At 37.9% G+C, this 25,548-nt stretch overlaps 1 protein-coding gene across 1 annotated transcript in view; it reads right to left on the bottom strand.

Annotated features, from left to right (window-relative positions):
• Positions 1-25,548, bottom strand: part of TOP6BL (TOP6B like initiator of meiotic double strand breaks) — a 98,192-nt gene that overhangs the window by 15,953 nt on the left and 56,691 nt on the right. The window contains exons 5-13 of the mRNA XM_087855066.1: positions 21,572-21,655; positions 20,342-20,397; positions 19,590-19,661; positions 18,011-18,206; positions 9,908-10,058; positions 7,865-8,011; positions 3,756-3,877; positions 2,657-2,767; positions 788-886 (exon numbers count right to left, since the gene is read on the bottom strand). Coding sequence (XP_087711192.1) covers positions 788-886; positions 2,657-2,767; positions 3,756-3,877; positions 7,865-8,011; positions 9,908-10,058; positions 18,011-18,206; positions 19,590-19,661; positions 20,342-20,397; positions 21,572-21,655 — 1,038 coding nt within the window. The remainder of the gene's footprint in view (positions 1-787; positions 887-2,656; positions 2,768-3,755; positions 3,878-7,864; positions 8,012-9,907; positions 10,059-18,010; positions 18,207-19,589; positions 19,662-20,341; positions 20,398-21,571; positions 21,656-25,548) is intronic.

Below are 25,548 nucleotides of genomic sequence, written 5' to 3'. Positions count from 1 at the left end.
TTTTATATGTTGTGTCTGGATTTTTGTTATTTCAGTTAGGAGAGTAAATCTAGTTCCTGTCACCATCTTGGCCAGAAGCCACTGTATAATAATATCACCCTTAATCTTTATTTTCTCATATTACACTTTAGTTCCACAAAAGCCAGTCCTACTGATTGGAACCAAGAGAGCCAGAAGAGTGGGCTTTAGTTGGAACACTCTTATCAGCTATACCTGAAATCTGGAGATATATAGAATTTCCCAGCTATGATTCTTTTCACTCACTAGAGGAGTCTGTCACAAAACCAGATGAAGCTGTTTGAGCTCCTTGAGGGTGGAGACCCCAACTAATGCAATTCTGTATGTCCAGCATCCAGAAAGGTGAAAAAAGTATGGTTTTGATTAGACAAAACTAAACATAAATACTCCACTATATCATCACCATTGTAATGGTAGCTATGTGCTCAGCACTTTACATACTTTATTTTATTCAAACCTCACAACAAACAGGTATGCATCATTCCTATTTTATTGATAAAGAAACTAAGGCTTAGAAAGATTAAATAGCTTCCACAATACTACAAAACAAGTTAGTGGCAGAAATGGAATTTAAGCAACATCTAGCCATGCTCTTGACCTCTGTGTAATACTATATTATATAAAGTTTTCCTAAACCACAGCCTTCCTTGCTGAATAACCTCAGATTGTGCAATCTAAAGTACCTGCACCTAACCACCCTGTATTCAGGGTTCCCACACATCAATATGAAAGATTTCTACCAAAGTACTGATTATTACTTTATGCTTACCTGCTTCATTTCACATGAGCAGTAGGGAAGAAATCGGTGCTGGGTGATCTCATGAAATGATTTATGTAGTTTGGTCCCAAACTCTCGAGTGTCAGCTGCCTAAAATGGACCAGAGATGAAACATGCTGAATTCCAGTACTGGCAACCAAAAGGAAGGTACCCACAGGATATGGGAAGAGAATGAGACAAATAGGAAGGCAAACCACTGACATCCCTCATGTTAAGAGTTTCCTTAATTCCTATGGATATAGGAGAAGTAGAGAGAAGGCCCAGGATACATGGCATGAGACAGGTAGTTGTGGCTCCTATGTGTTTCAGTTTCTGTTACCTAAGCAAGATCTTTCACACAAGGCCTTTGTTCTCCTATCTCCATAGGAAATACATATCCCAGAGACCTGTCTGTTCATAAAGGGGTTATATAAACTGCTTTCCTCTAAAACAAGTTCCAGGAGAGCAGAGGTTCCACTATATTCAGCTAAGGCTGATATAAGAACTTTTCCTCAGATAAGTCTTTTAGGGAAAAAAGGAAGAAGAAAATAGTATCCATAAGGAATGGTTAATAACCTCTATGTTTTAGTATAGAATTGCAGGATATTAGAGTTAAGGGGACAAGAGTAATCACCTAATACAACACACTATTTTATAGATGAGAAATCTGAAATCCAAAAAGGAGAAGTGACCCACCTAAGATCTCATGGCTTGTTAATCCAAAAATTAGGGCTGACCTTAAGATTGCCAATGTAGCATTCTTCTCATTACCTGTGCTATCCACATGACCCAGAAAACTGAAGCTGTAGGATGCACTAGATTATAAAGGTGTTATAGTCTTTGACCTAGTAACTCCACTTATAGAAATTTAATCTAGGAAATAATTCAGAAGAAGCAAGATATCACACAGAGGTATTAACTGAAATACTGTTTATATTGGCAAAAAGAATATAAGTAACTTAAATGCCTATCATTAGGGGAATGGTTTATTAAATTAAACCAATGTAGTGGAACTAGGTAACTGATATAAATTTTAAAACAGTTGAAATGGGGTAATGTGAAATTATATAAGAATATAGAATTCTTCAGTTACAACTATACAATATAACTTGTATGAAATAATATGTGAAAATTTTTAATTACAGTGATAAATATTATTAGCTGGTATTTTACATTTTGAATGTATTATACTATTTTTTCAAGAAAAAAGTACAAAGAAATAAAGCAACAGACACGGAATGAATGGGTCACCCCACTGATAATACCAATTGGTCAGCACACATTCCTAAAAGGAAGGAAAGAAGCTAACATTTATTCAGAACCTACCATGTGGTATGCATGTTCACACTTAGCCCTCACCCTCGTAATAACCCTCTGACATACTAATATTTTTTCCAATTTATAGATGAAGCTCAGAGAAATTAAGTACAGGCCTAAGTCCACATAGCCAGTAAGTAAGTAAATGAGCCAAGAATTGAACTCAGGGCTCTGGTTTCAATTGTTACACTATTCCATACTGCCAAATATGTGTAATACTTAAGGCTACTCAGTTATTTCCAATGTTTTCTGTCACCATGAGGTAACAAAACATTCTTCAGTAAGGAAGTGGGAATCACTGTCTAGACTTAGCTCTGTTAACTAGCTATGTGACCTAAAGCAAGTAGAAATTTTAGATAACTTATATTCTCATTTATAAAATAGTACATGCATACTATCTCTTCAATAAATATTTCTTAAAACACCACAGGCCTGATACTATGTAGGACAACAGTAGGATAAAATGAGATAATGTTTCTAAAAGCTCTGTGCGTAACACTATGTTAGGTAGTAGAATGTCATTAAAACCCTGGCACTTTTAAGCAGCCCCAATCTCCTACTAACTTGAAGGGCCTGGAGACAAATCTTTCGGAAGCTACTGCTGGTGCTTCCAGTCACGATACTTATGATGGAATTCACAGCCACTGAGAGTGAGGCCTGCAATTTCTGATGATCCTAAGGAACATAATAAGTAAGGAGAGATGGCAGTTTATAATAATCCCAAGCTGCTGGTTCAGAGAATCCCAAAGGAATCAAAGATTTCAGTAACAGCAAGATTTCAACAATTCTTCCCCCTCCATCAACAATACTTACTGAGATCATGCCATATAAATGACATTTAGGGATTGAAACAATGTTCTCCCCTTTTACACAGATGACTTACTGACACAGACACATTCAGAAAAGATAAGCCATGAGACACTAGGCAATAAAACAGATGCGTTTACTATTTTTTAAAAAAAGCTTTAAATTTTGCTTTCTTAGTGTGGTTGTATTTTCCCTGAAAAGGGGGCCATATGAAGTTAAGAAATATGTTACCGAAAGTATACAGGATAGAGGAAATCAGAGTGTCAGATAAGAAGAGATAGTGATGGGGCGCCTGGGTTGATCAGTTGGTTAAGCCTCTGACTTTGGCTCAGGTCATGAGGCTTGGATTATGATCCCGGGAGTCCCAGGATCAGGATCCCAGCTCAGCAGGGAGTCTGTTTCTCCCTCTCCCTCTGCTCCTCCCCCACCCCCTACCCTGGCCTTCTTGTGTTCGTTCGCTCTCTCTTGCTCACTCTCTCTCTCTCAAATAAATAAAATCTTTTAAAAAAGAGAGAGAAAGTAATGTTATAAAGCATTAGGAAATGAGAGAAGAATGATTTAGTGAAGCAGTAGCTCCAGAAGTATGTGTGGGAAGGGAAGACAGATAAGGAAAAGGCTCATTATTAGTCAGTTTTCTCTATTATTTTGTCCTTATTTCCTCAAATTCACCTATTAGGAGGTGTAACACAAGCTGGTTACAGTGACATATCCTAAGTTAAAGCTTGAGTTCCTAGGCTAGAGGCAATGTAAGGACCAGCCAAGGTGACAAAAGAGGAAGAAGGGCTCTCAGGCTCTGTCATATCCTCTAATTCTTTTTCTTAGAGTAGGAGAAAAGGAGTTATGGATTTCTTATTACCTTGGTAGCGTGGTGATGCTGTTCCAAGGCCTGGTCCACGGCAACCTGGACGGAATCTTGCACTACGTTGTGGCTCTCCGTCAGGATGGCACTGAGATGAGTAGTGAGCAAAGTGTGGACTCCTAAAGGGAGGGAAAATATTGGTAACCTTGAATGAGAATGGCCAACTTCAAGACTGCTGTTATGTGCTATGAGTCAGGGCAGGAATGAGAAAGAGGCCTCTTGGAAGAAGAGACCACTTTTGCCTATCCACAAATAATTACTTTTTTAGACAAAAAACAAAACCAAAACACCCAAAAAAACCCCACAAAAAACCCCAGCAACTTATAAACCCACCCAATTCCACTTACAAATGAAAGAGACTTCAAAAATTAAATGTGAAGATTGACATTATTCTTGAAGAAACAAGGGAGGGATCCTGTTTAATTCATATCAGAAACAGAAATATATACCACATACTATAAATAATGATACTGGTGACTTCAAAAGGATAGGAGGAGGAAGAGAAAAAGGAAAGGCCTTTTGGAGAGTGTGTCTACCCTGCTCCCTTCCTGTGCGAGCATCACTGTTGTGGTGAGCCACTCTTACTGTCGGGGTCTCAATCCTTTCACATATGCCGTGAGACAGAAAAAGTTAACACTCACTAAGATGACTCTGAGACTGCTGATATAAGGTCTTTTTAAATGGGGGCTGTTTCTGATAAAGTAACCATAGGCACCTCAGAAGAAAAGCTAAGAGGTAAGAGTAGGCAAAATATGCCATCCAACAATAGGCTAGCAAGGAATACCCGGAGACAACAGACATGGGAAGACAGATTCACTTTACACCTGAGAAAGTACTCCTTAATTAACATTGCATTTTTCACTGTTTTTCTATTCTCCCCTGAATAGTCTGTTCAAAGGCAGTATGGTGAAGCAGCCTACAGCTGGCTGGCTTTTCTCAGGGCTGCATTAAAAATGCAAACCAGAAGGTACGTTTTCTACCACAAGGCACCATGATGCTTTCCCAGAAAGGAATGTAAAATGTGGTCTGCTCAAAAGGGGTCCGAAATTGGAGTCTGGAGAACACAGATTCTAGAGTGAATTCTACCACTAACGTGGTGACCAAGTCCCTTCACTTTTCTCACTTCAAAACTAAAATTGGCTTTATACCACCTGCTCTCACAGGCATGTTGTGCAGATAAACTAGGATAATACATATGAAGTGTTTTGAAATGTACATTGCATTATTCAAAGGGAAAACATCGCTATTGCTATGGTGATATCGTATGGATTACTGTTTTCTATTGTTTGGTGCTAAGAATAGCCTCAAGAAATCAGTTAGGCCCCTTTTGAAAGCAGACATTTAATTAAAAAGCTACAAGTTTGTTCCCCTAAAACTGCTGATACTACCAGATGCCTTTAACATTGTAGCAAAATAATGAGTTAATCATAGAAAAGTTACCATGACAAGGTGGGCAGGAGGCCAGTTAAGTGATTTTTTTAAGACACATGGAAACAGACTGTAGTTCTGCACAATCTGTTTCCTAAAAGCAGCTCTAGAGAAAGCTCTCAAGGATATGAGAAGGAATAAGGGGAAAAGAAGATAAAATTACCGTATCTCTATCCATATATCTATATCTACCTACCTTCACCATACATCCTTTTTCAAAGGCTAGCCCTAAACTACCAGATGTGTAAGGAAATTTAAAAAGATACATAGTACGGGGGCTCCTGGGTGGCTCAGTCCGTTGAGCTGCCGACTCTTGATTTCGGCTCAGGTCATGATCTCGGACTCCTGGGATCAAGCCCAACGTCATCATCATTGGGCTCCATGCTCAGAGGGAAGTCTGTTTCAGGATTCTCTCTCTCTCTTTGCCCCTCCCCACTCTCTCTCAAATAAATAAATCTTTTTTTAAAAAAAGATACTTAGTATGCTTATTAATGCAGTGATGAATTTCTATTTAATCCTATATCGAGTGTCACTACCTGAGACGCTACAGGCCTTCAGAGTCAAGCTAAGCAGAGATGTATAAACTATCACATACTACAAGAATGACAGGAAACACTGGTTTTTGAGGAATCTGAGCTCTTCAGGTGTAATAGGATTCAGAAAATGGTATCAGACTTTATGTCATCCTAGGGAAGACTGAATGTGGTAATCCCTCTAGCAGACCTCAAAAAAGAAAAAAAAAAAAAAGCAAAAAAAAAAAAAAACCAAATCAAAACCAAACAACAACGAACAACAACAATGACAAAAAAACCTGCCAAAAGATAGATCTTAAGTCTTAAGAGGGTCTTTAGACTTGGAAGGGCCTTTGATAGCACCTAGTCTAACAATCTCACATTATATATGAAAAGGGAAGAACAGATGATTTATGTGACTTGTTTCCCAAAAATCACTGGGCAATTTGGTAGCAGAACTAAAATTAAACCCAGCTTTCTTGATTCTACTACCCTGAAGTCCTTTTCACTAAGTACTAAGATGCTTCTCTTATCAGCCTCTGTCTGTATGAGTGCAGGCCAGGTAACAACCGCAGGTATCCTGACTTTGTCCTCCCTGCTGGCAGCCTCATTAGTTTGGGTCACTTCTCTGCTCCCATTCCAGGGCCTTGATGAATGGAACAATGGAGCACCAGACAACAAAAGCTCTTCAAATAAAGAGTTACAAGCCAGAGCCCAGGAAAGCAGTGTGCTTCTCTCCTAAACAATATATAGATACTGGGGAAAGATAGGAGAAGCATAGAAGGCAGGCAGCAGGAAGAATCCTACAGCTGACAATAGTTTGTTCAATAAACAGCTGGCACCCGTCAACATGAGCTCTTCTGATCTGGGGATGTAAGCTGTCTCCTTTCTCTCATGACTCAGTGGGAGCAGGGCCACACCAAACAAGCACTGGAATGGTTGGAGAGTAGAGTCCCAAGAAAAAACACTGGCTCACGGAGAACACAGAAACATATTGGGAGCACCAAAAGGGAGGCTTATGAACCTTTCTCCAGACATTTATAAGCTCCACTTCTTGCTATTTCCCTCTAAGTTTAGGAGGGCATTGAGAAACAATTAAATTTGGAGCCCCTGGGTGGCTCAGTTGGTTAAGCATCTGCCTTCAGCCAGACCATGATCCCTGGTCGAGCCCTGGGATCAAGCCCCCTGCTCAGCAGGGAGTCTGCTTCTCCCTTTTCCTCTGCCCCTCTCCCTCCACCTGCTTGCACTCTCTCTCAAATAAATAAAATCTTAAAAAAAAGCACTAAAATTTATATCTTAGTGTTCATTGGATTAAAATGCATAAAAGCCAACTCACACTCACACTCAGTGGTTTTCAACTTTATATTTAAAAATTACCTGAGAATCTTATTAAAAATGTGGATTCTTGAGCCATACCATATTTTTACACTCTAAAAACAATGAGTTAATCCTTGGCTCAGGAAGCAGCACATTTTCAAATAATGCAGGTGATTCTGATACATGTGTTTCATGGACCACCAAAAAGAGAAAACATTTCTGATAACAGGTTATCACCAATTTGTTAGATAAACTCTAACACCCCCCTTTGTATGCCTGAACAATTTCAGTTTCTCCCTTTCCAGAGGTCTATGTGGCAATCACATAGTCATACCAATACACTCCCACACCTCCTTATGCTGTAGTTGAGAGAGATGCTGCATCAAGGCCAAGCAACACCGGTAATGTTTCTTGATTCTACCTGGAAAAGCGATAACGTGGTGGACAGTTCTCAGGCCTGAGCTTTAAAAACATACTGATTTCTGAAACCTGCCTCAGTCCAAGGAAATCAAAATCCCTGGGAGTGAGGTGTGGGCATTTTTTAGAAGCTCCCCAGGTAATATATCACGCAGCTAAGGTTGAGAACCACTCATCTAAGGTAACAGACTCTGTAGAGACCATTATAAGAAATCCACTAATCTCTGGCCAACTAAATCTGGGAATACCATCATTTAAGTGATGTTCCTTTTCCATAGAGCATATAATTTAACTTATTTAGGCAAGGTTTTTCATTAAAATTCATTATTCTACAGAAATATATGTAATTCAAATATCTGCATCATATAAAGTCTCCCTTTATTTACTCTCTTAACATTAAAGCACACCCAAACTGGCAGCCCCTATACCTACTCCACAGTTCTGTTTGCTGGACTGGAAATTCGCTGTGAAAATCCACAAAGAGAAAAAGCAGCAGAGTTTGTCCCTGGGAGTCCATATTCTGAGACTGATCTCCCTCACTGGATTCCACCTGATAACTCACATCTGGAAGCACCAAATCTGGAGGACAAGATATTACACAGTATTCTAAGATAAGTAAAGCCCTTGAAATGCTAAGTGAATAAAGAACGTATACCTCAAACAAAGAAGGATCTGAGACAGATCTAAATTCGAACAGTCCCTTCTCCTCCTGAAACTGTTTTCTATCCACATGATGGAAGCAAATAATAGCGACTCGCAGAAGGAACATCAAAATAACTGGGTGTGCAAAATGCAAACCAAATAGCACTCCTTAGAATTTATTGGGAAACATTAATATAAAACATTTATTGATTCCCCATACAACTTTCTAAGGTAGATATCACTAGTAAGAGGCAGAGGTCAGAGTCAAACCTGAGTAATGATAATGACAACAGCTAATTTGTATTAAATGCTTACTACATGCCACTTATTGTGTTAAATTCTTCACATGGACTATCTAAACATTTAGACTTCTCAACAACACTATGGCATAGGACATATTCTTATGTCATTCTACAGATAAGAAAAGCACCAATAGATTAAATACATTGCCCGACATGAGACAGTAAGTGGCGGAACTGTTTTAGACAGACCCAAAATCTGTGTTCTTAACCACATTACTATATTATATTTGTATTCCCAGGTAATCTGATGCCCTACAGTCACTTTCTAGCACCTTGACCCTTTAGAATACAATCATGATAGTCCTAAGTTCCACCAAGATCCATACAGAGAAGTACCTCCATGTGGACTCTGGTTCTGTCCTTTGGAGTAATGAGGGAGGGAAGAAGATGAGGGGACATTTTCTACATTACTCATTTCCAAAGTAAACTGAGCAAGTTCAGGCATCAAGAATTGACAAAAAATGAAGGAAATTCACAAAGCGTGAAAATAAAACTTGAAAGAGAAAAGGAGATACGGAGAGCCCTAGAGATTCAAAAATTCTAATGGCATGACATCCCACCTGTTAAGACCAGGCATTCTTTCTTCACAAAACCACTCACCTCCACAGGCCCTGTTCAAAGACACCCTCCTTTCAATGCACCCTCTGGAACAACTACCTACTCAAGAAAAAAAAAAAAATCCTTACTCTGAGGATTACTTCTTAGAGAGGATTCTATCATTCCCCCTGAGATACTTCTCCATCCCAGGAGGCTTCAGTCTTCTCATACCAGTCACAGCTCTAGAATGCCTCTTCCCCGCTGGTCATCTTCCTCAGCATCCAGTTTACCAGAGTACCTTCTAAATTTCAGAGGATTCTAGCGAACAACAGTCAAGCTCAAGACTGTAAACCTCCTAGATCCACCTCGTGGCTGCATATCCCTACTTTCCAGTTTTATTTTTTGGTCCAGTTATTAAGCATCCAACTCCCAGGGTGATTCACCCAAAGTTAATGTGATCAGGCTCTACATGAATACTACAGCCAGCTTTCTAGGTTGATTACTATATGGTTTATACTCCTGCTTTGAATTTATATGGTGTTTTAATTTTTTATAAGTAATTTTATGTGTATTTTCTCATTTCATTAGAAAACATTTCTCTTCCACAATAGTTCAATGATGTTACTAACCTTTCTAAAACCCCAGACTTGACAGACTAAGGTACAACAGAAACCCTCTGAACAAGTCCTTACAAGATGGAAGCCTACTGACTACCTCAAGAGGACCAGGAAGAGAGGAGACAGTAGAGGAAATGAGAGTAAAAGCAGCATTAACATGTAATACCAAAACAGTTAGCTCTAATGCGGCTTTGACTATTGACCTGTTTACTGCACTTCACATAGATTCTCAAACTTAGCCAGACCCCCACCAGTGGCCCCCAACCTAAACCATCAGATCAACTTATTTTTTATGTACACCTGCTATTTATATTTCTTTGCATTTCTCTAATATTCTCCAGGTTTCTTTATTCCTGTGCAAAGAGAGGGAGATATACCTCTATCCAAATTGAGATCCAAATCGGGCACCATACACAAGTGGTATTTCTTCCAGTCAATGAAATAAGAGGTATCTTTGAAGACAGTAGTAGTTGGCTGTTCCTGACTTGGCAATATCAGAGGCAGACCTGAAGGTCCATACAGAAATATGTATAGTTGCTAAAGAAAACTACCAAATTTTAGTTTTTTATGACAATGTATTCATTTGCATAAAACAAACATAACACTGACCTGGTTCACACTCCCAGAAATAAACTAGGGTGCTAGATGATTACGTATTAAGCCTTTCCACAGTGAATACAGGTGTGAGGCACCAGAGACAGATCCACTAGAATCCCTAGAAATTATTCTGGGTTTAATAAGTGTGTGCTACAGGTATAGTATTGGGACAATGAGTTTACATATTGATCCTGCTCATTCCATCATAGGTTTGAGTGGTACTACAGGCTAAACACCATATTAAATTTAGAGGATACAAAGATGAATATTCAGATTTAATACCTATCTTTGAGTTATCATATTTATAGTACTAGAGATACAGGTAAAATCAGTAAAATACGGTATGATACATGCTAGAAGTATATACAAAGAAATATCGAGTATATTCAGATTAAGAGGGAAACTCCTTACCTTCTCTGACCCTATTCTCTAACCAAGACCAAGGGGGCCACACCTCTAGGATGGTTTCCTTCTCTTGATTTCACTCCTCCCCTCACCCCAGAGAATTCTTTGTTGCAGGGGATGTGCTGTGCACTCTAGGATGTTTAGCAGGACCCCTGGCCTCTACCTACTAGATGCCAGTAGCACCCTCCCCCTGAGTCATGACAGTCAAAAATGTCCCCAGACATTCCCAAATGTCCTCTGAGGACAAAATTATCCAGTTAAGAACTAATATTTAGTTCCCTGAACCAAGGCTAAAGAAACCAGAAATATGTTTTCCTTTATCTTTTTTTGTTTTCATCCTCTTTTTAATACGGTAAACAGGAAGTATTAAGTGTGAAGATTAAAATCCTCACCCATAGGCAGTGGGGCATCATGAAAAGTCACAGTAGAACAAAGGGAGACAGTACCCATAAATGAAGTCTCTATCACAAATCCAAGACATTTACATAGGAGCTAAGGCCAGCACATTGACTGTTTAGAACGAGGGGAGTTTTGAGGTATTGCAAACTCGGTAAGAGTGGAGTGTCTGAAGAGTCAAAATGTGTGACTATCTTTTGATTGGGTTGTTGAAACCATTTACATTTAATATAAATACTTCAATGGTTGGGTTTAAATCTACCATCTTGTTATATGTTTTGCATTTGTTCCTTGTATTTCCCTCTTTTCTATTTTTGGATTCTATTTTGGACTGGGTGTTTTTTGTAATTCCATTTTATCCCCTTTTTCGACTTATTCATTATAATTTTTTGTTGTAGTAACTTAGGGATTGCTTTAGGCTTTATAGTACACAACTTTATCACTGTCTACTTTGAAATGATATTATAACAGTTCACACACATAAAGTATAAGAATCCTGCAATAATATACTTCCATTTCTCCCCTCTTGGTCTTTGTGCTATTGTCACTCATTTTACTTCAACATAGGTTATAAATCGTATATACTGATGGCATGCTTTTTTTTTTTTTTTTTGCTTTAAAAAGTCAACTATTGCTTAAAGAGGTTTTTTAAAATACAGCAAAAATCTTTTATATCTATCCAGATAGTTATGATTTCCAGTGCTCTTATTTGTGTAGATGCAGAATTCCATCTGATATGATTTTTCTTCTGTCTGAAGCACTTCCTTTAACATTTCTTATAATACAGATCTGCTGGTGATTGAAGTCTTTTCTACATCTGAAAAATTATTTTGCCTTCATTCTTAAAAAATATTTTCTCTTGGTATAGAATCCAAGTTAAGTTTTTTTCTCTTATTATTTTAAAAATGTTGGGGCACCTGGGTGGCTCAGTCAGTTAAGCATCTGCCTTTGGCTCAGGTCATGATCTCAGGGTCCTGGGATCAAGCCCCGTATTGGGCTCCCTGCTTAGCGGGGAGTCTGCTTCTCCCTCTCATTCTTCCTCTGTGTTCTCTCTCTCTCAAATAAATAAATAAATAAATAAAATCTTTAAAAAATAATAATAAAATAAATAAAATAAAATAAAATAAAATAAAATAAAATAAAATAAAAATGTTGCTTCAGTGGCACCTGTGTGGCTCAGTGGTTAAGTGTCTGACTCTTGATTTTGGCTCATGTTCAGGGTCATGAGATCAAGCCCCATCTCAGGCTCTGTGCTAAGTGTGGAGCCTGCTTAAGATTCTCTCTCCCCCTCTCTGGGAGCCTGGATGGTGCAGTTGGTTGAGCATTTGACTCTTGGTTTCAGCTCAGGTCATGATCTCAGGGTCCTGAGATTGAGCCTTGTGTTGGGTTCTGCACTCAGTGGCGAGTCTGTAGGAGATTCTTTCTCTCACTCTCCCTTCTGCTCTAAAATAAATAAATCTTAAAAAAAAAAAAAAAAAGATTCTCCCTCTCCCTCTGCCCCTCCACCCCTGGCTCATGTGCCCTCTCTTAAAAAGAATAAAAATAAAAAATAAAATAAAAATGTTGCTTCACTTTCTCCTAGCTTATAGTTTCCAATAAGAAATCCTAATTCTCATCTTTGTTCCCCAGTATGTTAATGTGTCTTTTTACCTCTAGCCACTTTTAAGGTTTTTTCTTTATTACTGGCTTTAGCCAATTTGATTATGGTGCGTCTTGATATAATTTTATTCAAGTTTCTTATGTTTAAAGTTTGTGGATCTTCTTACATCTTTAGGTTTATACTTTTCACCAAATTTGGAAATTTGGGGGGCATTATTTCCTCAAATATGTTATCTGCCCTCCCTCCCTGCAGGATTCCAATTACATGTCCCTGAATTAGGCCACTTGAAGTTATCCCACAGTTCACTGAAGCTCTGTTTACTTTTTTAGTCTTTTTGGTTTCATTTTAGTTTCTATTGCCATGTCTTCAAGCTCACTAATCTTTTCCTCTGCAATGTGTACATCTGTCACTAATCTTATCCAGTGTATTTTCATCTTAAAAATTGTCATTTCTATGTCTAGATGTTCAATTCGGGTATTTTTTAATATTTTTTTGTGTCTTTACTTAATATGTTCAACTTTTTCCTCTCACTCCTTGAATATATGGGTACAGTTATACCCGTCTTAATGTCCTTGTTTACTAATCCTATTACCTATGTCATTTCTGGGCAGTTCTCATTAACCAATTTTTTTTCTTTCATTATTTTGTCCTATTTTCCTGCTCGTTTGCATGCAAAGTAATTTTTTATTGGATGCCCAGCATTGTGAAGTTTATCTAGTTGAATGCAGGACATTTTTGTATTCCTGTAAATATTTTTTTCTGGGACACTATAAAGTTACTTGGGAATAATTTAAGCCTTTTGGGTCTTACTTTTAAGCTTTGTAAGGTGGGACCAGGGAAGCTAGGGCTAGGGAAGCTAGGGCTAGGGCTAACTCCTCCACTATATTCAGGCAAACCCTTCTTAGGACTCCCAACTGATACTTTATGAAATATGAGATTTTCTATCCTGCCTGGTAGAAACAGAAACCATTCCCAGCTCTGTGTGTACTCCAGGAATTCTCCTCTGCCTGGAGCTCTCTCTGTGTATTTATCTCCTTTTTGGTACTCTTCTCTATAAGTTCTAGCTGCCTGGGCCTCCCTAAACTCTGAACTTTGTCTTCTCAACTCAGAGAGATCCACTAGACACTTGTTGGGTATCCCCTCCCTATGAACTTCTCTCTAGGTAGTACAGTGGTGTAACACAGGGTTTATTTGTTTCTCCTCTCTCTAGACCCTCTGTCCTATACTATCTGTTGTTTATATAATTTGTCCATTTTCTTTTAATTGTTCAAGGTAGGAGGTTGAATCCAGTCCCTGATATTTGTTCATGGCTGGAAGTAGAATTTCTGAAATTGACATAATCTCATGGACGTTGATATCTTCTTTGCTTTCTGGATCAACATAAGATACCCAGGCTCATCTTGTACATTTTTTTTTAAGGATTTTATTTATTTATTTGAGAGAGAGCATGAGCGGGGAGGGGGAAGGGGGAGGGCAAGAGGGGACAGAGAAGCAGACTCCCCATTGGGCAGAGAGCCCGATGAAGGGCTTGATCCCAGGACCCTGGGATCATGACCTAAGCCAAAGGCAGATGCTTAACTGACTGAGCCACCCAGGCACCCCTCATCTTATACATTTCTACTTTAGGCCTGGAAACAGTCATTCCTCCTTTTTAGTGAGCAATGACATTTAGAGAACACATTCTGGGTACTAGGAGTGCTCATTGTTCCTACATTTGTTTGTTTAGCAGACAAAGCTAAGAAATGCATAATTTCAAAAGTCAGAAAACTTGGGGGTACACATTGTTATCTTCGATTCCACTTTAAGATTACTTAAAAATATTTTTTAATTTCAAAATAAAAATATTTCTTTGAATTTATACTCCTATATCTGCTATCTTATGCTAAAAATTTTGGTTCCCACCAATGTTAACATAATTATTTGTTTTATAATAAGTACGTATACAATTTCAGTATAAAACCAATGTTATTACTAAGAATCAAGACCACTAAATGAATTTCAAGAGTGCTTTACAGTTCACGTCATCCTTAGAGTATATCCCACCAATAATGTATGTCAAAACACTATGTTCTAAAGTTAGTTGAATTAATTCTTCTTACTGTATGAATTATGACATTAATCTATATAGGTAAGTTCATTATCTTTTATATTGAGAAATACTTTTACTGGCTATGGGATTCTAGCTTGATTATTTAGTTTCAGGACATTAACACTATTATACTACTATATTCTGTAGGTATGGGGAAGTCAGCTGTCAATTTGTTTCTCTTTTGAAGAAAATCCATCTTCCTGAGCTGATTTTTTTCCTTGTTTTTGATTTTCTACAGGTATAGATATCTTTTTGTTTATCCTGCTTGATTATTGAGCTCTGAAATCTGTTTTAGTTGCTTCAGACATTAATTCTTCAAAGACTGTTTCTGCCCCATTCTCTCTATTCTCCTTTGGGGCATTAAATGGTCTCACTGTTTCCTCTCACCTGTTAACCTCTCTTTTGTATTTTCCATACTTTTGTCTCTCTTTGCTTTATTTTACCAAGTTTTTGCTATCCTCATCTTTTACTTCACAAATTTACTTATGCTATATCTAATCTGTTGTTAAATCTGCCTATTTAATTTCAATATTGGTCATTGTATTTTTTGGTTCTACAATTTCTGCTTGGTTCTTTTAAAAATTATGTCACATTTTATAGTTTACAGTTCCCTGACATGATTTTTAAGCTTGGCTTTCAATTTCTTAAGCATAGTAAACATAATGTCTATTTTTAAAATCAATGTCTGATATTACCAATATCTGGAGTCCCAGTGGGTGCTTCTGTTGCTTTTGTCTTTGCTAGCTCTTGTTCATGTTACCTTGTCTACTCTTTTACCTAGCTGTGGGGGTGGGAGGGTGTGGGGGTGTGTATGAGAGAGAGCGAGAGAGAGAGAGAGAAATGTGCACATGAGCTGGACATTTTTTGAAAGTATTTGTTAAATAATTTGAAGCGCAGATGTGGTCATCTATCTACCTAGAATTTTTGTTTGCTTCTACAAGGCATCTGGGAGAATTAGAAATCTAGAATCATCTTAATCCATTTTGAAAGTTTAAGATTTTCTAGCCTTCCCAGATGACCCAAAAAATATATGAGTTCATGTGAAGGATGGTTTATTTCAGGTTCACCTTACTCCTTAAAGTGTATCCTTTTAGTTATCCCTGCCCAAAACAAGAGGTGCTTTTAACAGCACCCCAGCTCAGCAGGCCCTAAACTCTTTGGCCTTCTTGTCCTACATCAGCAGTGCTTCTTAGCCTCTCAACTGCTTGTTCTAATTTGCAAATGACCTCAGGGCAAAAGCAGCCCCCAATGTTGGGCTCAAGCTTTCTGTAATTCCTGTTTTCTCCTATGTTGGCCCAGAAATTCCTCCTTATTCACTAGCTCTTGGATTCTTTTATGATGTTTTAATATTTCATCCAGTATTTGTCCTCAATGGGAGGGTGGGTCTAAATCACCTAGTTTGCCATTTTCAGAAACTGACGTCCTACCAGAGTTTTCTGTTAGCTCTCTTTCTCTTCACTAAAACATCACCTCCCTAGAGTCTTCGTTGACTATAATATTTAAAATAACTTCCCTATCATTATCTCTTTACCTGCTTTATTTTATCTTTACTGTACTTATCACTACCTGACATCTATTTATTAAAAAGTCCCACTAAATGTAAACTTCAAGAGGATAAAAAATGTGCCTTAATCCCTCTGGGGAATGGGATGAGGAGGAAGGAGAAACTTTTATATTTTACTTTATACTCTTCTATATGACCTAGATATTAAGATTTTAAAATCCAAATGTCCATGCATAGTCTTTATCACCATCCCGCTCCTTCCTCCTCCCTAATGATACTTTCAGCTGACATTTATTCCATGACCTTGGCCTTCTGTTCTTATTCTTCATACTCTACTATAACTACATTTACTCTTATAGCTTCAATCATGTAACAATAATGCCTAATATTTACTGAACACTTATTATATATGTCAGGCAGTATGCTAGGAGCTTCACACAGGTTAGTATATAATCAATCCTAAAACAAACAAACAAATCCCAAAAGAACAGCTATAATAACAACAAAACCTTTGCAAGGGGAAATAAATCTATGAAGTATTATTATCTGTTTTAAAGCTGATGAAATAAAAGCTTAGGCTGGTTAAGTAAGCTGTATAAAGTCACAGCCAATTAGTGGTGAATCCAGCATTTACACTCTTGTGCCATGCTCTAACCACAGCACTATGCTATATTAAACCTATGGCGGAAATGTTGAGGCTCTAAAATTCATCTCTAAATCTGATCACTTCCAATTTACAGACCAAAATTTCTATGTAGCGGATTGCCATTTTCAAGGGACGTCCTGTGGGAATCATAAACTTAACATGTTTAAAGCTAAGCTAATCTTCTTTACCTTCCAAATCTGCCATTTATGATTTGCATCTAATTGACAGTATCACTATTCTGTTTTTAAACAGCTTACTGAGTTTTAAACATATCACATAGCATACAATTTACCCATTTAAAGTGCACAAATAGGCTGTAGTATATTCAGAAAGTTGTGCAACCATCACCACCATCAATTTTAGAACATTTTTATCACCCCCCAAAAATCCCTCTCCAGCCACTTTCTGTCTCCATAGATTTGCCTCTTCTGGATGTAGAAATCTTGACATCAACTTTGGCCATTCCCTGCCCCTAATCTCTCCTTACCCTGACAATGAATTGGTTGCCTCATTATGTTCATTCCTTCGAGTGGTAAGTTTCTCTTTTCCATGCTCATCACACTTTTAACTCGGACAAGCATTATCTCTTGCCCAGGTCACTTACTTATTTACTTAGTGATTACTGACTTCTCTCTCCTACCCCACTGTATCTGCCTAAGTCTCCTAAAACATCCAATGGTTTCCCACTATAAAGAGAATGAAGTTCACACTCCTAAGTGTGGCACAAGAGCCATGTTCAACTACAACTACCTTCCCAGCCTCATCTCTCCTGCTTGTGCCATTCATTCCATGCTTCAGTCATACTAAATTACATGAAAAGCATATGGCATATGTGGCACATTTTATAGTTTTCAGTTTTTTGGAAAAATTCTCAAGCTTGGCTTTCATACTGTATTTTTGTTTTTATACAAATCATACTGGCTTCTAGGCACAGAGTTTATATGCCGAGGCTTTTTTAGAACTGAGATATAAAAATTCATTTTTCGGGGCACCAGGGTGGCTCAGTCAATTAAGTGTCCAACTCTTGATTTCAGTGCAGGTCATGATCTCAGAGTCATGGGACTGAGTCCCGCATCGGGCTCTACGCTCAGCTCAGAGTCTGCTTGTCCCTCTCCCTCTGCTCCTCCCCCCACTCACTATCTCTCTCTTTCTCTCTAAAATAAACAAATAAAATCTTTAAAAAATTCATTTTTCAAGACAATGAAAATGAAGATTTTGATGGACTCTATCATCAAAAGGATATGGAAACCGAAGAAATCCTATTCAGCTGGTTGGAAAAGATCTTTGGGCAGGGACACAGAGCAGCAGCTGGAGTCAGTATCAGCTCTCCCAACAAGCCCATGCCAGCCATGTCATCAGGGATGAAAAGCATTACTGGATGTCCTAGCACAGGATGGATTCTGCTGCAGAGTAATTCAGCTGTACCAACTTTTGGTCTACTGTCAAAAAACAGGTAAGACAAATTTAGCTTTTTTTTGGTTCTTGAATTATTTTTTCATTTCTTTTCTTTTTTTTAAAGTAGGCTCCACAATGGGGCGCCTGGCTGTCTCAGTCAGTAGAGTGTGCAACTCTTGATCTTGGGGTTGTTTGAGCCCCACAGTGGGTGTAGAGATTACTTAAAATAAAATAAAATTAAAATTAAATAAAATTAAATAAAATTAAATTAATAAAGTAGGCTCCACACCCAACGAACCTTTTCCTCTCTCTTTAAACTGGTCAGGTCATTCAGGATGATATGTCCAAAACACTGGCTCAGAGGCTTAAACTTTTTCAGTAAATCTGGGATAATGAGCAGTCTACCTGTAAAGACTGTATGATAGCAGAGGACTACTAAAGAAAGATAAGGGGTGGGGGCTTTGTTTCCTGCACATATTAAAGAATAAAAAAATCTAATCTGAAGTGTAATTCTGACTAAGAATGGAAAAATAGGGGCGCCTGGATGGCTGGTTAAGTGTCTGCCTTCCGTTCGGGTCACCGGGGTCCTGGGATTGAGCCCTTGCATCAGGCTCCCTGCTCAGCGGAGAGCCTGCTTCTCCCTTTCCCTCTGCTGCTCCCCCTGCTTGTGCTCACTCTCTCCCTATATGTCAAATGAATGAATAAAATCTTAAAAAAAAAAAAAAAAAGTAAAAAAACAGACTAAAAAGCCATGGGCAGTCTCTTTAAGCCTTAATTAAGATCCTGTGACTACCAGTGCTGTTTCAGGGCATATAAATGGAGTCAAAAACTACTGAATAAAGAATAAATTACTTGGACTTAATAATAAATTAGTCTTTTTCTTGTTATAGTGCATGTTCACTTTGGATTCTGTGGTAGGTGGACAGCATAGGAAGGCAAGGCAGAGGGTTCTATTCCATTTATTTACCATCTTCTCCATGGATTTTTTTTGTAGAAGAAGGTGGAGGTAGAGAGAGAGATGATTTCCAAATATACGCAAAATGCTGATGCACAAAAAATAACATATGAAGAATTCCTTTGTATTCATAGCATCTTTCTAGCCAAGAGTTCAAGTAACCATCTGAAGTCATTCCTCTCTTCTCATATGTAAATAAGACTGAAATTAGCAGGGTTTGTTTTGTTTCATTTACAGATGGGAAAGAGAAGGGACATGTCCTTGGGTCAATTAAAATACATTCAAGGAGCCAGAAATAAAAAGTGTTTTCAATATAAATAGCTTCAAAGTTTTACTTCCACTTTTCTGACAGAGAATCCGATACCTGGCACTAAGAAATGACAAATGAGACTACTTTCAATTTCTACCCACATTCATACTCATAACAGGAGATTAAAACATGGAGAGGGACCACAATGCTTTTACCCTTCACCTCACATAATGCTGATAGCTTATAACAAGAGCAATTCCATTTGACAGGTTCAAAGTGGGTTCATTCTTTGTCCTGAAAAGCAAAGAAAAACTAAGCCATATTTCAGATATTCTAAAACCAATTTTTACCTGATACAAATTTTGGCCCATGACTACCACCACCTCCCAAAGATTACTAGAATTCAATAACCAATTAACCAAGGGGAAAATGGCAACCTTTAAGATCACCCACTCTAGTGAGAGGAAAAGATGTGAAATGTTTAGATGAATCTACTTGTTCATTAAAAGCTAACATAAAAATAAAAATAAATTGGGAAATAAATTTATTCAATCTGAAAAAAAAAATAAAAGCTAACATAGAATAAGAAAATGTGGGAGTCTCAGAAAATTAGTTTCAGGATGACTTTGGGTCAAGAAGTCAAACTGTGGGGCAACTGGGTGGCATAGCTGGTTGAGTAACCAACTCTTGACTTCAGCTCAGGTCATGATCTCAGGATCATGAGATCAAGCCTCTCCTGGAGCCCTGTGTGAGGCTCTGCACTCAGCATGGAGTCTGCTTGGGTTTCTCTTTCCCTGTGCCCCTCTTCGCCCTGCACAGGTTCACGAGCTCTCTCTCTCTCCCTCTAAAATAAATAAACAAATCTTGAAAAAAAAAAAGGGTCAAACTGTGAAGCAACTAGAAACAGGACAATAATGACTGAGAAAAACTATAAAGCCACAGCCTAAACATAAGCCATAGATTTAAGGACTTACCCAAAGATTTCCATGGAAAGGACTCCATTCACCTTTACACTGAAATTAAATTTAATCTGCAAAGTAAATGGGGTATGACATTTAACATGAACCAGGACAGAGATTAAAAACTTCCATACTTAATTCCCGAAGGGGAAGATATTCTTTATATCCCCTTTTTTCACTTGTACTTTCCCTAAACATAATATAATTAACACAATTAACATTTATCTGTGCTCAAATTCTGCACCTTAAATATATTGAGTCCTACACTTCAATTCCAAGTGGTATAGATTATCAGTAAATCCTACCCTTTATTCTCTGCTCTTCTCCCAATGTTATCTCTTCTCCCCCTTAAAGGAACTATCAATTTTTCTATTCTTTCCATTGTTTTTGTACATAGAACATTCCAGGCTTTTTTCTTTCCTTTTTCTTCCCCTGCCCCATCTGACTTTTGTCCTGCCTCCAATTTACTTCACTGTTCTAATTATTTCCAACCTTTGACCTACATTTTTCTTTCTATGTAACATAATGGGTAATAGAGGACTCTAGAGCCAGACTGCCTGAATTCAAATGCTGGCTCTGCAAGTTACTTGACCTCTGTACCATAGTTTTCTCAGCTATAAAATGGGAATGATGATGATAAAACCTACTTCACATGGGCTGTTGCATGGGGTGAGTGAGTGTGTAGAAAGTACTTAGAATAGTGACTAGCATAATAAGCACTGAACTCTGCTGAAGACAGAAAAAGTAGAAAGTCAGCAAGAGAAAAAAGGAGAAGTTATAAAGCATACTTAATGGTATGCATCCCTATAAACATACCTAACTATAGCTAATAATAAAAATTATAGCTCTCCAAAGTTTGAAGTACTTTATCAAAATTTCCTGATTTGCTCTTCTAGTCACTTTGGAAAAGAAGAAGATCGTCATCAAGGTTTATTATCCAGGTTTAATAGAAAAATGAAGCACAGAGGAGGAAAAAAAATGTATCTAAACTGATACAATAAAACAGTAAGGAAGTAAAAACAAGAACCCAAAGAAAGCTCTATATCCAAGGGCTCTCAGCTATGTCACATGACCAACAACACCACTGCGTTAGGGACAAAGAAATCGAATCACTTCAATATTAAAAGTTGTAATCATTAGCATGAAAAGAAAGAGGACCAACCATATCCTCTCATGTCCTACAGAGTAGAGGTCTCCTGAAAACATATGACAAGAGAAGCATCACTGTGCAAAAGAACAGCTTACCTTAGGGTGTACCATGACAATTTTATGCAAAAAATTCTTTATCACCAGAGTATCTGTCATCAAAGTTCTGGGCTTTTCATCAACCTGTAACAACACAACAAAAACATCCACCACACATACACAAACTCAGGAGCACAAATGAACTGAATTATGGTATTTCTTGGGGCACCTGGGTGGTGCAGTAAGTTGAGCATTTGACGTTTGGTTTCAGCTCAGGTCACAGTCTCAGGGTGGTGAGATTGAGCCCCATGTCGGGCTCCAATGCGGAGTCTACTTAAGATTCTCTCTCCCTCTACCCCTCCCTGCCTCTCTAAAATAAATAAATCATTAAATAAATAAATCTTTAAATAAATGAATGAATGAATGAATGAATAAATAAATAAATAAATAAATAAATAAATAAATAAATAAATAAATAAAGGTATTTCTTCCTATAAAGGTAACTTGCCCCTCAGAAAGCTTTTTAGACATCCAAGGGGAAACACCTTTAGGTCTAAGAATTGGACATAAAAGGCAATCTAATAGCTATCATTTCTTGGGTTAAACTATTTCATGGAACTTCAGGAGACACATGAACAAAGATGAGAGTAAAATCCACAATTTCAGAACCACCTTTTGGAACAAATTTAAAAGTAGTTCAGACTGGAACTAAGAAGAGTAACTCTATCTTAGCTCTACCATCCTGATGTGAGTTGATCTGTATTAAGAATGAAGTCAGGGGCGCCTGGGTGGCACAGCGGTTAAGCGTCTGCCTTCGGCTCAGGGCGTGATCCCGGCGTTATGGGATCAAGCCCCACATCAGGCTCCTCCACTATGAGCCTGCTTCTTCCTCTCCCACTCCCCCTGCTTGTGTTCCCTCTCTCGCTGGCTGTCTCTATCTCTGTCGGATAAATAAATAAAATCTTAAAAAAAAAAAAAAGAATGAAGTCAGAGGAGCAGACACTAAAAGGAACTATTTTTTAACATCAATCCATTTATCTAAACATTTATTTTTTTAGGAAAAGCTGTAAAACAAAAAGCTCACAAGTCAGAAGACCTATGTTCTAGTACTGGCTCTATAAAAGTTACTTAAATAACCATGAAAAAAAAACCACTTAATTGCTCTGAATTTTATTTGTTAATCTGTAAAACAGGGATAAAAGTTATCACTCTAGGGGCACCTGGGTGGCTAGTCGGTTAAGCATCTGCCTTCAGCTCAGGTCATGATCTCAGGGTCCTGGGATTGAGCCCCACGTTGGGCTCCCTGATTAGCAGGGAGTCTGCTTCTCCCTCTTCCTCTGTGTCTCCCCATTGCTTGTGCTCTCTCTCTCTCAAATAAATAAATAATCTTTAAAAGAAAAGCTTACCCGCTTCACCTCACAGAACTGTTTTAAGGATCAAGTAATAATCTTTAAGTATATAATATACATAGCAACAACAGTAGATATCATTTGTTGAATGCCTACTATGTAGAGAGCATTGTGCAGATGCTATATCTACATTACCTCACAACAATCCTGGAGGCAGATACTACTACCCTTTCTTTGTAGATTTTTTTTTTAAACGGAGACTCGGAGAAGTTAAGCAACTTGCCTAAGGTTACCCAGCTGTTCAGTGATAGAGCCAGAATCTGACCCTAAGTCTGTCTAATACCAATTGTCCATGTTCTTTCCAATATACCCAGATACCTCCCTACAAATATAATAAAATTTACAATTTAATGAGGGCTTTCTCTATTCCAGGAATGGAGCTAAAGTATCTTACTTATATTACCTCACTTACCCCTCACAAAAGCCCTATTAGGTACATATAACCCACATTTTATGGATGAAAAACAATGGGTCTCAAAGAGGTCAAATAATTTTCTCAAGGTTACCCAATCTGGCTCCAAAGCTTTAGTATTAAACACTTTCCTATAATGACTCACTATATTTAAGACAGTGTTCCTAAACCAAAGTTAGAAGGAGTCTTTTAGAAAATGGAGAGTCTAGAAAAATGAGAAGAAATAGAGTAAAAAATCAGTAAGTTCTTATTGGTGGCTCAGAGAATACTGAGCCATGTAGTAGGTACATATTAAAGAAAAAAATGGTCCTAGACTGCAACATATCGTAACACAATGAGGAAGAAACAGAAAGAACAAATTACTACAATACTTTTTGTAAGTATACTGAAAATGAGATCAAGAAGTATGCAATGACTGGTGAAAATTAGAAAGATTATTATAGAATCATTACAAAAAATTATCAGAAAAGTGGATGGGAATTATTAGAAAATTCTGGAAACAGATCTAGGATTATTCATGCATGTAAATAGTAGTGATTAAATAGTAACTGCAGCATACACATCATAGTCACATCCTTCATTTAAAAAATTTTACTATAGGGGCGCCTGGGTGGCTCAGTCGGTTAAGTGTCCAACTCCTGATCTCAGCTCAGGTCTTGATCTCAGGGTCGTGAGTTCAAGCCCTGTGTTGGGCTCCACCCTATGTGGAGGGCCTACTTAAAAAACAAAAAAACAAAAAACAAAACAAAAACTTCAGTATAAAATGTTCAAATAGTAGAAAAGCAATGATCTCTTCAAAGCATTTTCTGTACTTAGCACTTACAAAACAACTTCTTGGAAGAGTTTCAACTTCTGTAGCCTTGGTTATTATAGGGTACATCACAGAAAGGGCTAATTAAATCTAGCAGTACGGCAACCATGTAAGTGAAAATTCTTTGAGCAGCTACCAGAGAGGGGCTACAATTAATAATGATGAGTGCTACCACTTACTGAACACCTGCTACATGCCAAACAGTTTATATGCAAGTAGGAAATAGCCCCCATTTTATTTATGAGAATAATGAAACTAAATAAGCTGTTTAATTTGTCCAGGGTCACACATAGCAAGTTAAGTGGCAGAACTGGGATTCAAACCTAGATCTAACTTCAAAGCCCACATTCCACTATGCAATGCTGTGTCTCCAAGAAAGTTCGTTATCTGTGCATATAGCTTTCAGAATCGGATATTATATAATCTATCATCACTTTTATGGAGCCTGACAGGCAAAGCTTATGCAAACTACTGAATTACCCACTCAAAACACTTAATGGAGTTTCTTATGTAACCTGGGCCTACACATGTAAATAAAACAATCTGAATTTGAAGAGTTCACAGTTAAGTAGAAGAGAAGACAAATAAATAATGTATATGAGAATGTGAAAAGTCCTATGATTTACATAAATAAGAAATGCTAAAGAAATACACAAGAAGGACTGGTACCTAATCCAGACTGAGAAGATAAGGTGACCTAATATCACATCAGCAGAGGATAGTTAACATAAAGCAAATAGCTCCTTTTAAAATCTACTCATAAATTACTGAGAGAGAATGAAAATGTGTCTATGTCTACAAAGTCTTTTAAAGACTTTTAGATTTGGGTGTTAGAAACCTAGTACCCTGGGGCTCCTGGGTGGCTTAGTCGTTAAGTGTCTGCCTTTGGCTCAGGGCGTGATCCCAGCGTTTTGGGATCAAGCCCCGCATCGGGCTCCTCCGGTGGAAGCCTGCTTCTTCCTCTCCCACTCCCCCTGCTTGTGTTCCCTCTCTTGCTGGCTGTCTCTCTCCCTGTCAAATGAATAAATAAAATCTTAAAAAAAAAAACAAAAAAGAAAGAAAGAAACCCAGTACCCCAGCCTGACATACATATAGAAGCAGTGAATTTACTTAAGTGTTGTTAGGAAAACATAGATGCTGCCAGCCCTGTGCAGCAGAAACCATTACTGAATCATATGTTCTAGCCTTCACCTTAAATACAAATCTAATTGTATCACAGATAATATCAGAGCTGTTTTATATTTTCAAACTGAACTTAGGTTGTCATGGGCCCTATATGACTGTCTAGAAGAAAGTCAGTCTGAGCCTCTGTCTCTTCCTGTCTCTAGTTAAATAGGTATATAGAGAAATAGAGATAGATAAACATGAAGATATATTTGTAGAAATGCATGTGTACCTCTATCAA

Source organism: Ursus americanus, chromosome 24 (genome assembly GCF_024610735.1).
Source record: "Ursus americanus isolate L20-20 chromosome 24, mUrsAme1.1.p, whole genome shotgun sequence".
Lineage (NCBI taxonomy): Eukaryota > Metazoa > Chordata > Mammalia > Carnivora > Ursidae > Ursus > Ursus americanus.
This window is presented reverse-complemented; position numbering and strand designations above follow the sequence as displayed.